Raw genomic sequence first — 12,261 nt, 5'->3', positions numbered from 1 at the left:
AGAGCACTCACTGCCTCAACTTCAGCACGCTTCGTCTGCAGAGAATCGCAACATGCTGCCAGTGCTGGGGTCAGACCCAAATTCAGCACGTGCACAGAGGTCCGAGACCATCCCCGTGAGGATTCCCGGCCCCCACTCCACACCTGGCCCCGGGCGTCCGAGCCCCCGCGGCCTTCCGACCTCTCCCACGGCACAGCTTACAGCTTTGATGCTGAGTGTGACCCTCTCTGCACTGGAGGCTCCAGCACCAAAGAAACCCATTCAGTGGAATGAATGAATGAGGAACAGATGACGAGTGATGCTCGTGCATTTAGAAACGAGCAGGATCATTCCAGAATCAATGCCTTAACCTAATCCTACATTGGCTGGGATTGATTCCAAAGCCACAGGTGGCCTGTAACACCGATGTCGGGGGCTTCATCTGTCCCCCAGCTCCCTTCTCGAAGCTGGTCAACAATGATGAGACTGGCTGCGGGCTGAGGAAGGAGGCCGGCCGGGCAGTGGGGTGCAGGTTCCCTCCGCTGGGGTCCCACCATGCGGCCCCGCAGTACCTGGTCTGCAGGCAGGGAAAGGGGCCGGTTCAGGCGGGAAGCTGGGGACCCCACCCAACATGGGGGAGACAGCACCGGGAGCACTGCCCACGCCCGCTCTGCCCGGCTCCCCCTCTCACCCGTTCTCTCGATGACAAACAAAACCATTAGTTTGTCAAGTCTATCTTGGATTTTAATGTGATGTGCCCGAGACAGCTGTTAAACATCCTTAATGTTAGTTTAACAAGGACAGACCCAGTTGAATTCTTTTCAAATTTTCCCATTAGGTGAGTGTTACAGAGTTTTAAACAGGCTCTCAAATAAACATCCCTGCTAATGCCTCTCTAGCTAGGCTGTGCTGGTGTCCCCTCTCTCCTGGTTTTTGGGGGTTCACGGGCTGAGTCTCACACCATCAGCGGAGCTCTGGGAAGTAGGAAGGGAAAGCCCTCCTGCCCCAATTCTTGGTTACCCTAACGATATCCATTTTTTTTTTTCCTGGAGGAAAACCCCCCTCCAGCTAATGAGCTGATGGAAAGTATGAAAAAGCCAGGCTAAAATATTTTAGAAGTGATGAGCTGGGGCAGGAACGGGGACCGTTTCCCTACATGGAAGTCTCCTGCAGAGGTCCTTGCCCTTTAGTGTAGCTGGTGGGGCAGGCCAGGAGAGGGGAGGAAGGCTGGGCTGTGTCAAGGGCTGGGGGCAGCCCTGGAATGAGCTCTGGCCCCAGCCTCTGAGGAGCACATACCCTCCTCCATGCTGAACCTCAGTTTCCCCATCTGTGAAGGGGGCGGAAGAAATGCTTCTGAAGATCCCTCCCAGCCCTGAGATGGAGGGATGCTGATTCCTGCCACTGCTTCGGTCCTGTCCCCATCTGGCCTCTCACGCAGCCCTCACCTGCCACAGAGTCCAATGTCAGGACTAATGTGGTGACCAGCAGTGCGCCCGGACCACTTGACGGGAGCTCCCCACCCTCTCCAACACCACGGCACTGGAGGAGCCGGCTGGATGAAGTCTCTGGAGGGTGGGCGCACTGGGCATGGCCGGGTCCCACTCCCCAGTGCATCTGCCTGCCCTGAACCCCCTCTTGCCTCCAGGGAGGGTTCCCATTTCCAGTGCTTTCTCTCCTTGACCAGGAAGACCCACCTCACCCCCCAATCTCTCCTTTTGCTCTATTTTATTTACATTATGATGGATCCTTCTAGGTCAGTGGTTCTCAGTCAGGGATGGCTTCACCCTCCAGGACATTTGACAATGTCTGGACAAATGCTGGTATCACAGCCGGGGGGCTGTGATAGGAACTAGTGGGGAGAGGTCAGGGGTGTTGCTAAGTGTCCTACAATGCACTGGACAGCCTGCACAACAATGATTTATTGGGCCCCAAATTTGGATTATGCCGCAGTGGAGATGCCCTGTCCTAGGTGGGATGGCATAGTGGATGGAGTTCATCCATCTGTTTCAGGCTCCCCTTCCATTGAGATGTAAGCAGCTGGGAAGCCAGGTGGGGCAGTGGGGCCGGGCTGGTGGGATACGGCGGAAGGTATGTGCACTACTCCAGGCTCAGACCCTACGAACCCCCTGTGCAACTCCTAGGTTCTCCCCGCTGTCAAAGCAGGGCAACTCTGAAGCTCAGGGTTGAGGACGGCAGAGCTCCTACCAGCCGGGGCCCTCGAATGACTGTGGGGGAGTGTCCCTCCCCTTCCTCGCCTCTGCTAGGACTTCAAATGAGCACAAAGATACACTTCTCTGGTGCTAAGCCCCCAGGATTTGGGGGTCTGTCTGTATTTGCAGCTGGCGTTGCCTTGACTAGCACTAGAGGCAAGGAGAACACTCTGGATTGGGACCCTCAGGGTCAGGGATGGAGCTCTGAAGGTGGCAGAAGGACTGGGAAGCCCTCATGGCCTTCGACCTGCCCTCCTTCTGCCCTCAGAAGGTGGTTAAGGAAGGTCCCTGGGCTGCTGGCCCTCTGCAGGATGACCACCCCCTCAATAGATGGTTCTGGAATGACCCTGTACACCTCACTTCCCAAGTGCACAGAGCTGTTTCTGGCACTCAGAAGGGCTTCTGACCTGCTACACCCCAGATTGACCCACTTTGAAAAGAAGCTGCTGGAATTCTCGGGGCATGGAGGTCAGGATTCAACTCTCGGGCCGGGGCGGGGTTACATTTTCCAGCCACACTCTTCAGGCTCCCATTTACTAGATTTTTCCCACTTCTCTGATTGGCCCAGCTCCCACCCCACCTTCCACCCACTCCTATCAAGCCAGCCCTTTTTTTCTCAGGTCCATGGGGGCCCAATTGATAATTTAATTAAGAATAAAAGAAATCACCCTAGAACCTGCCCAAAGCCCCCAGCATGTGTCTTTGTTAGGCATCTTGTCTCCCTTTCAACAGCGAGCACCGGGGCACCGGCGGAGCGCAGCTAATCGGCGTCCCTGTCCCGGCAGCGAGAGCAGCCTCGCAGAGAGAGCGCCCGCCGTCGGCACCCCTGCACACCCCTCCGGCTGATAGCGCTCAGCAGATACATATCTCTGGCAAACAGACGCCGGAGAATTTGCTTCCAGGGACCTTTCCTCTCAGCCATGAATATTAATCCGCTGTAATTTGCTGAGATACAATCTCTCCAGCCTTCCCCCATGTGTTTGGCTGGAGTGTGGAGCGGGTGGGAGGGTGGCGGGTGTGACCGTAAAGGCGGGCATGTGCGCACACGCCAAGATCATTCTGTCCTGGTGCCAGAGGCTGTTGGGATTGGAAAGGGGGTGAGGACAGAGGGTGGGAGTGAGAAAAGGGGGTGGCAAGGTGTCAGGCGCGGGGCGACGGGAGTGAGGGTGGAGAGAGGCTCTCACCCGCCACAGTGAACGCAGTAGAGACGCGCCCACGAGCCCGCCCGAAGCCACGGCACCTGCTCTTGTGGAACTGTCATGGCACTGCTCTTGCCTCAGAGTCTGGATGGGGCCTCGGCATCCTTCTCAACACAGTATTCCAGGCAGCCTCTGCCAACCAACTGGCCTGCAGGCTGCCATCACTGATACCCCTGGAGCTGTGTGATAACCTCAGAGAAGGGGGTTAGGGAGGGCTGAGGACTCGCCTGTCTCAGCACCTGTGTGGGGGAGCACCCCCCCATTCTGCAATGCAGCCTCACTGTCTGTGTTAAGGGTAAACCAGGCTCTGCTGGCTTTACTGACCCTCAGTAAGGCGCGAGGAAGCCTGAGCCGACTCATACAGCATGAGTCCGTCCACCTGTTAACCTGGGTGGGGGGCGACTCCAATTCTCCCCTGGCTCCGGAGCCACACCCTTTACCATGTGACTTTGCGGGTCTTCCCACTCAAGAGGCAGAGTTCTAGCAGGTGACTCGCTTTGACCATCGGGATGTTAGCAGAGGCTTGGCAAACCCACGTTTCTGCTTCCTCCCTGTTCCTCTGCGATTGCCGGGAGATGGCTCGCTGGCTGGGGGCTGGGACGTGCGGAGCAGGGCCCCCCGGTTATTCTAACCCGTCAACAGTGAGCCGACCCCAGGCTAATCAGAGAGCCCGAGCCAAGGTCCCAATCTGCACATTCCTATGACAGGTCAAGCCTACTGCCTCAGGTCCCTGGGACCTTTCGTTAGGCAGCATTACTGTATCTGTAGGTAACGGATATATTCTAGGACAGCGGTTCTCAGTGGTGGCTGCACGTCAGAAACGGGGGAGCTTTAAAAAAAACCAATAACTCAGCGCCCGGGTACACCCCATTTTAACAAACTCAGAATGTGCAGGGGGTAGGATCTAAAGATCAACACATTTTAAATTGTCCAAAATGATTTTAACAGGTAGCCAGGTTGAGAATCACTGTACTACCAGGACCAATTCCCTACACGAGCAATCACGTTATCCTCCTTCTCTCCTTGTCTTTGTCCCCGATGTCACATAATTTCCACATAAGACAGAATTAAGGACCCTGACTCTGGAGTCGGCCAGCCTGGAGCTAGCTGTGTGAGACCTGGCAACGCAGTTCAGCTCTGGGGGCTCTACGGTCCCCAAAGTGGAGACACAGCCAGCCCCCTCCCCGGACTGTTGTGAGGGTCGTTCCTCTGACGGACGCTCTTTGAGCGTGCGCTCTGGGGATCGAAAGGGGAAGGAGACAGAGCGTCTCTTGCTTGGAGGTGCACACCCATCCTGGGGGAGAGGATGACGTGTATGTGTGCTTAGCCCAGGTTCGAGGACGCAGCGGCCACTCAATGAACGACAGCCGCTGTTCGTGTCGGGATGAGGCCTCTCTCTCACCAAAGGCAAGAACCGTCCACCTCGGCTCCCACTTCCCACAGAGACCAGGACAGGCTCCACCCACAGCTGACCTGTGGCCCGAGGAGACCAGGACAAAGGTGGTCTTTCTTGTTTTCTGGGAGGGGTGGGGAGAGCTGGAGTCCAAAGGGGAGAGCTTGGGCTGGCTCCAGGCCCTGAGGAGGGAGCAGGAGGGCCGGGAGCGTCCCTGGAGGAAATGCTTTGCCCCTCGCCCGCTCTGGAGGTGTTGGCTCCCTGGCTCCTGCCCACAAGCCCGGCTGCCACAACCCACGCCCTGGGCCACACAGAGGGGTCCTTGTTCATGCTGAAAGGGCCATGTGTTTCTCTCCCTGCCGGGCCTGCCCTGGCCTCCCGCCTCCTTGCAGCCAAAACACACACAGCCACACCCGCACCCCACACGGGAAGCCGCCGGGTGGCCACCCTGCTGGGGATATGCCCGCATCTGCCGCAGATGGGAATGGCTTCTGTCGCTGCCTGTTGGGGGTTTAAGTGCTTTGGGGCCAACGCCCTGGGGTTCCCCAGGAAGGCAACCAAGCTATTGCGTCTCTAAGTCTTCACACATGTGTTCCCAGAAGCCACCCTTCTCTTGTCATCCGGGAGGTCCCAAGTCCCCTCTCCCACAGGGCGAGCCCCCCCCACGTCCCCCTCCAGAGCAGGGCCTCACATGCGGCTGCTGGGTGGGATCTTGCGGCCGTCCCGGAACCAGGTCACCTGTGGCCGTGGGAAGCTGGCGATGCGTGGGGCGCGGATGACAGCTGCTTCTCCGTGGGAGACACTCTGGTGCTTCTCGCCTTCCTCAAAGCTCCCCATGTCTGCGGGAGGGAAGAGCATACGTGGGGGTCAGATTGCCTGCTCCTGGGCTGGGAGTGGTGGCGGCAGGATGACTGTGGGGGGAAGGAGGCCACCGGGCTCAGGCCACCCACCTGACCCCATCACCCCACCCCCTAAGCCCATCATTATGACATGGCCCGCTTCGTGCTTTTGGGGCTGATATCCATATATCCATGAACCAATCAATTCATCCAGCAACCACGAAGAGGTTGGTCATGATATCACACATTCTACAAAGGGAAAAACTGCCCAGACAGTCTCAGAGAAGTTCCTTGACTTGTCCAAGGGCACATGGCTAGGAAGGGGCAGAGCCTGGATTTGAACTCAGATCTGAGTCTGGAGTCTGCCCTACAGGGCACTTGGGGTTTCAGCGTGAGGCACATCTTGGGGATGGTTTCCTAGGTTCTTGATGGAGGCAAGGTTGGGCACACTGGGGAGAGTGGGGTCTTGGATGCTCACAGAGTGTGGAGATGACTTCCCTCCTCTGCCTTGGGTGGGAAGTGTATGAGGCTGCATGCAAGTGTGAATGGAAACACCATACTGCTCTTTTAAAAACATGCCTCCCCGCTGGCAGATAAGGAGGGGAACATTTATCCTAGCTCTCACATGTCAGCCAGGACGGGAAGAGAGCGGCAGAGATGAAGGCAGGAAACTTCTGGTTGCTCACCTGCCTGCTAGAATTGGGGTGGGGTTTGATTCTAGTAGCAGAGGGTTACAACGGGGTACAGGAAGGGGTCTGTGCTGAACATGATGACTTTTGAACACTAACATACATCCTTACTACTCAAAGTGTGGTCCGTGGGCCAGCGGCATGGGTGTCACCTGGGAGCCCGTCTCAAGCCCCACCCCAGACCTACTGCATCTTCAACAGACCTCTGGTAAAGGGTGTCCATGTTCAAGTGTGAGAAGCATCACTGCCCCCAACTTGGCCACATTCCAGTTAGAAAAAGTGCTGATGTCAAGTTCTTGAACCTGCAGACTTCTGTTTCCACTGGTTTGGGGTGTGAGCTGGCCATCAGCGTTCCCGTGTGCAATCAGGTTCTGACCACTGAACACTTAGCTGCATGTCCCCACTGCCTGCCGTCCCCTCCCTGGCCAAGGGGGCCACGTCCTAAGCCACCTGGTCTCCTGCTGCTTTCACTGTTATTTCTCCAACCCCTCGAATACTGCTGCCTCTTCTCCCTCTCTTTCAACCAGGCATCCCCCAGCCTGGCTAAACCTCAGAATCCCCCGAGGGGCCTTTAAGGTCCGCTGAAGGGTGGGTGGGACTCAGGTGTGGGTATTTCTAAAGTTGCTCAGGTAGTTCCAACATGAGCCAAGGTTGAGAACGACGGTCTGGGCTCAAGCTAGCAGCTCTTAACACTTTGATGGGTCTCAGAATCCCCTGGGAACGTGGTAAGCCTGTAGATTTGTTCCCACCCTTCCCTCCTCCCCAGGGCACAGAAAGGCCCTGCTTCAACGCACCTGGATCTCTGAGTTTTTGATTCACTCTCTCCAGGATGCTGCTACAGGCCAAAGTTTGAGAACCATAGGCCTATCCTCTTTTTCCAAAGCCCTGGGGTCTGTTCTCCTCCTGGCCACACTGCCCTCTTGGAGGCCTCCCCTCATCGAATGGCTCTGACCACGGGCCCTCTGCAAAGACTCTCATATCTGCTCTGGCTCTTCTCTGAGCTCCAACACCCAACACTCGATTTCCAACAGAAAATGTTGGCATTTCTTACCTCCTCCTTGCTCTCTTCTGTGAACAGCTCCCACCTGCACCAGCCCTGGAGCCTTTTGTGATGCTTTGCTTTCCTTCCCTGTCCCCACAAAGTCCTTTGACTCTTCCTCTGGGATATCCCTCTCATTTACCAAGCCCCCCTGGCCCCAGTTCCCACAGGCCCACCACCAAGCGAATCCCGTTACTCCAGCTGCTCTGAACACCCCCCAACAAGGTCCCCATAAGCTCCACCCCACCCCTCCATCTCTCACACTCTTCCTAATTAATTTTTTCTGGACATATTGCCGACTTGCTCAGAAACTTTGGGATCTCCTCATTGTCCCAGGAAAGTCTAAATCCCCTGGCTTGATTCAGGTCCCTCCCTAATCTGACCCCAATCAACCTTTCCTGTCTTCATGCCCACAGCACATCACGTGCCCTCCCGCCACACTGAATTACACCCTGCTTCTCATCTCAGGCCTGTCCTTGTGTGGGGTCCCTGCCTAGAATGCCATGAGAACAAGCTATGACTCACCAAGGTGCCATGATTCAACAGCATCTCAGAGGGATCCAGCCAATGAAGGTTCTCGAGAAAGAGGATGTGCTGTTGGCATCCTTGTTCTATATTTGGCAGGCAGTAAATGTAATGGTAATGGCTTTGGAGTCCCTGAGACTTGAGTTCAAATCCTAGTTCTGTCAATTATTAGGCATGACCTTGGGCAAAATTTTGACCTTGCTGAACTTTAATTCCCTCTTCTGTAAAATGGCATTATGAAGAGTACCTTCCTCATAGGTTGTAGTCAGGATTACGGGAGATACTACACGTGTGTGTCACAATCTATCTTTCCAAAGACGGCTGCACCAGTATTTATCTCCCATCCAAACATGCTCTTCTTATGAATGTGCTGGAAGTGACGGTATACAACTTTCAAGGCTAGGTCATCAAAAGGATGCAGCTTCCCCTTGGATCCATTTCTCTGTCCAGACACATCTACTTGGAATCCAGCCGCCATGTTGTAAGGAAGCTCAATCTGGCCCACACAGACATGGGAAGGGTGCATGAAAGGAGGAAGTGAGGTCCCCAGAGGACAGCCAGCGCCCACACTGGACATGTGAATCGATGTGTGAGCCCTCACATAATTTCAGTCCCCAGCCTTTAAGTCTTCCAGTGGAGACCGCAGTCATATACAGTGGAGATGAGCCATCCCTGTTGTGCCCTGTCTAGATCCAAGGCTCACACACTCGGTGACCTAATAAATGATCGCCATACACCACTACGCTTTGGGGTAATTTGTTACGCAGACATAGAAACTGGAAGAGCATATTAAAGTGCTAAAAATTATATCTAATGTTTGTAATATTAAAATATTAGAGTCGTATACATTTTTCACAGCTTAGTTGAAACAACGACCTCTTCAGCAAAGATTACCCCATGCCACCAAATGGAATTAAAGAACACAGACGGCTGCACACTGACCCTACAACAGCTTTCTTTCTGGGTGGACTTCACATGCATGTAATCCTCGTGCTACCACGGCCAGCTCGACTCTACTAAATACACATTTTTAGTTGTTTATTAATTTCCATTACTTGGCTCTGTCTATAAAAAATTGCATTAATAAATCACATTGATTTCAGTTCTCACAATAATTTTATCTATTTAAAAAACTTTTCACAGAACTCTGAAGATATATTTGAACAATTTAAAGCAATTTCATGGTAATAGTGTTTCTTTCTCCCCTCTCTAGTTTTATTAGCTCCATTTCGTCAGTGAGGAAATTAAAGCTCATGGAGATAGAGTGGCTTATCCAACGTTAAGCAGTCAGGGCTGGGCAGGGCCAGCATTCAAACCTGGCCCCCTCCCTGCATTTCCTCTCTGCTTCTTTCATAACTCATCCCCTACATTAACATGCTTCATGCACATCCTTTCTCTCTCCCTACTATACCATAAACTTCAAGAGGCATCGCGTTCATCAGCAAGTCCCTACAAGGCACCTGGCCCTGTACTCTGCACACGGTAGGTTCTCTCAAAACTCACCCAATGCCATCACGCAATGACTCTTACTGAGCCCCTACTGTGGGATGGATGAATGGAGGGAGGAGGGGATGGATGGAGGAAAGGAGGGCAGGCGAATGGATGACTGTACACGCATATACAGGTATGTATGTATGTATGTATGTATGGTGAGAGGGACGGAAGGAAGGGCACAGCTGGTCTTGGTAGGTAATGAAGAAAGACCTGGTCCCTACCTTTGTGGGGCTTAGAGTTTGTTCGTGGAAACAGGCACAAGCAAGCCAACCCACAGACAAATGTTCAGTGACATACTGTGACAACCGTTAGGAAGGAGAAACAGGGCTGTTCTGTGAGAGGCAGCAGCAGGAGACCTACTTTAGCCTGGGGGCGGTGGTGGTGAGGCTTCTTCTAAGCAGAAACATAAATAAGAGTAGGTGTTAGCTAAGAGTGTGTGTGTGTGTGTGTGTGTGCGCGCGTGTGTGGTGGGGTGATGGTTCAGATGGAAGAGAGTGTGTGAGGGCCAGGAGACAGGAGAGAAGGGCTAGGCAGAGGAAACAAAAGAACATCGATAGGGCAGGGAAGCGGGTTTGTTCAGTGGATGATGGAGAGATGGAGAGATGGATGGATGGATGGATGGAGAGATGGAGAGATGGAGGGATGGATGAATGGAGAGATGGAGAGATGGATGGATGGATGGATGGAGAGATGGAGAGATGGATGGATGGATGGATGGAGAGATGGAGAGATGGATGGATGGATGGATGGAGAGATGGATGGATGGAGGGATGGAGAGATAGATGGATGGAGAGATGGAGAGATGGAGAGATGGATGGATGGAGAGATGGAGAGATGGAGAGATGGATGGATGGATGGATGGAGAGATGGAGAGATGGATGGATGGAGAGATGGAGAGATGGATGGATGGATGGATGGAGGGAGGGAGGGATGGAGAGATGGATGGATGGAGGGAAGGATGAATGGATAGATGGATGAGTAGAGGAATGGACAGATGGAGGAAGAAATGGCTGAATGGAGGGATGGGTGAAGAGGGAGGGAGGGATGGTGGGAGGAAGGGAGGGATGAATGTAGGAATGGGGAAGAGGGAGGGACGGATGGAGGGAGGAGGGGACGGATGACTGTACATGGTGCAGGCATGTACGTATGAAGGGTGAGAGGGACGGAAGGAAGGGCACAGCTGGTCTTGGCCCACGTTTTGCAGCTGATGCTCTCCTCCACGTTTCCATCCCACATCTCCCCGCCTCACCATGGCTCGCAGGCCCCCGGCGCCCTCCCATTCTCCCCACTGCCTGGAGTCAAGTGGGTTTCCAGGACATGCTCAAGGAGCCCCCAGCTCTGCTCACAGGCCACAAGGCACAGCCAAACACACACTGAACAGCAGCAGCAAGGGGCCAAGGGGGTGTCCACTCAGCCGGCCAGTGCAAAAGGAAGGCTAGAAGGAGGGAGGCCACACGCTGGCAGAGCCTGGGGCCCCAGGAACCCCTGGGAAAATGCACACACACTAAGGCGGAAACAGATCAGAGTTTTCGCACTTGCTCCCCGAGGTACCGGCTTGTTAACACACCGTGTTCTGCCTGCAGCGCTGATCCACCTTTCCCAACGGATTCCCCAAAGAGCAAAGAAGTGTAAGCCTGGGGCACAGATGGAAGTGGCCTCCAAATTCCTGATGTCTTTGTTAACATCTTAAAAGGTCTTGTGAAGTACGCATTCCACTTCAGGATACATTCATGGCTTTTATTTATTTCTAAAACATTTTTTTATCATGAAATATGTCATGCGTACAAAAGAGTGCATATAATTATATGTACACTTTACAGAAGACTAGAACAAACACTCACATACCCACACCCAGCTTTGGGAACAGAACACTAACAAACCTCCCCCCTCCCACCATGGTGTCTGGCCCCCCCAGGCACCTCCCCTCCTTCTCCAGAGGTAACTGTCACCCCGAATACTGTGGCAATCACACATGGCTTTCCCCCCAAGTTCTGCCACATAGAAATGCATCCTTAAACAATTTAGGGTTAATGTAGTTTAGTTCCAAGCCCCTTATACCTGGAATTATTTTGTATGTCTGCTGCGATTTGTTTTTGGTGCAATTTTTTTTTTTTTTTGACCTCCAGCTATGCTGCCTGGATGTCCATGTGGCCAGGGAGCACAGCCCACCTGCAGGCTGGGTCTGTTTCTAGCGTTTTGCTGTTCTGCTAAGAACAGTCTCGTGGATCTTCTGGCGCACATGGCTAAGAGAGTCTCTAGGGCATGAGCCTAAGCGTGGAACTGCTGGGTCCTAGGGCATGCACACATTACCTTTACGAGATAATGCTAAACTGTTTCCAAATCACCAATTTACCACTTCGCGCTCCCGCCAGCACTGATGGGAGTTTCTGAGAACTCTTGGTCTTGCTAGACTCGTTGGTTTTTGCCAATCTGGTGGACATGAGATGGTGGATCATTGTGGTTTTGTTTATTAGGGAAACAGTACTTTCTCCCTCCAACAGATCGTATCATGCCTCTCCCCCAACCATGCATATTTATTTCCATTGCACTGTAACATCAAAAGTGCCGACCCCCTCTCAAATGCTACCATCTGTCTCTAGTGCCCCACTTCCTCAGCTACATCTCCTTCCACTCTCTCCTTCCCTCACTCTGCTTCAGCTACCCTGGCCTCAGACACCCAAGCCTACCACAGGGCCTTTGCACTTGCCGTTCCCTGGCCAGAAAGATCTTATCCCTTTGTGTGACTCACCCTCTTGCTTCCTTTGAGACTCTGCTCAATGTCGCCTCCCCAGATGGCCTCTCTCAGCCACTACAGCAAACAAGACCCTTGCTCCAGGCTCCATTCCTCTTACTTGGCTTCATTTTTCCTTATAGTACTTTATTTTTCTCCATGG

At 53.5% G+C, this 12,261-nt stretch overlaps 1 protein-coding gene across 3 annotated transcripts in view; it reads right to left on the bottom strand.

Annotated features, from left to right (window-relative positions):
* SDK2 (sidekick cell adhesion molecule 2) overlaps positions 1-12,261 on the bottom strand; it is a 258,779-nt gene that overhangs the window by 90,699 nt on the left and 155,819 nt on the right. For all 3 annotated transcript variants that reach the window (XM_087854153.1, XM_087854152.1, XM_045814625.2), the window contains exon 4: positions 5,473-5,620. In XM_087854153.1, the coding sequence (XP_087710279.1) occupies positions 5,473-5,620 (148 nt within the window). The remainder of the gene's footprint in view (positions 1-5,472; positions 5,621-12,261) is intronic.

The sequence above is a fragment of the Ursus americanus genome, chromosome 23, assembly GCF_024610735.1.
Source record: "Ursus americanus isolate L20-20 chromosome 23, mUrsAme1.1.p, whole genome shotgun sequence".
NCBI lineage: Eukaryota > Metazoa > Chordata > Mammalia > Carnivora > Ursidae > Ursus > Ursus americanus.
This window is presented reverse-complemented; position numbering and strand designations above follow the sequence as displayed.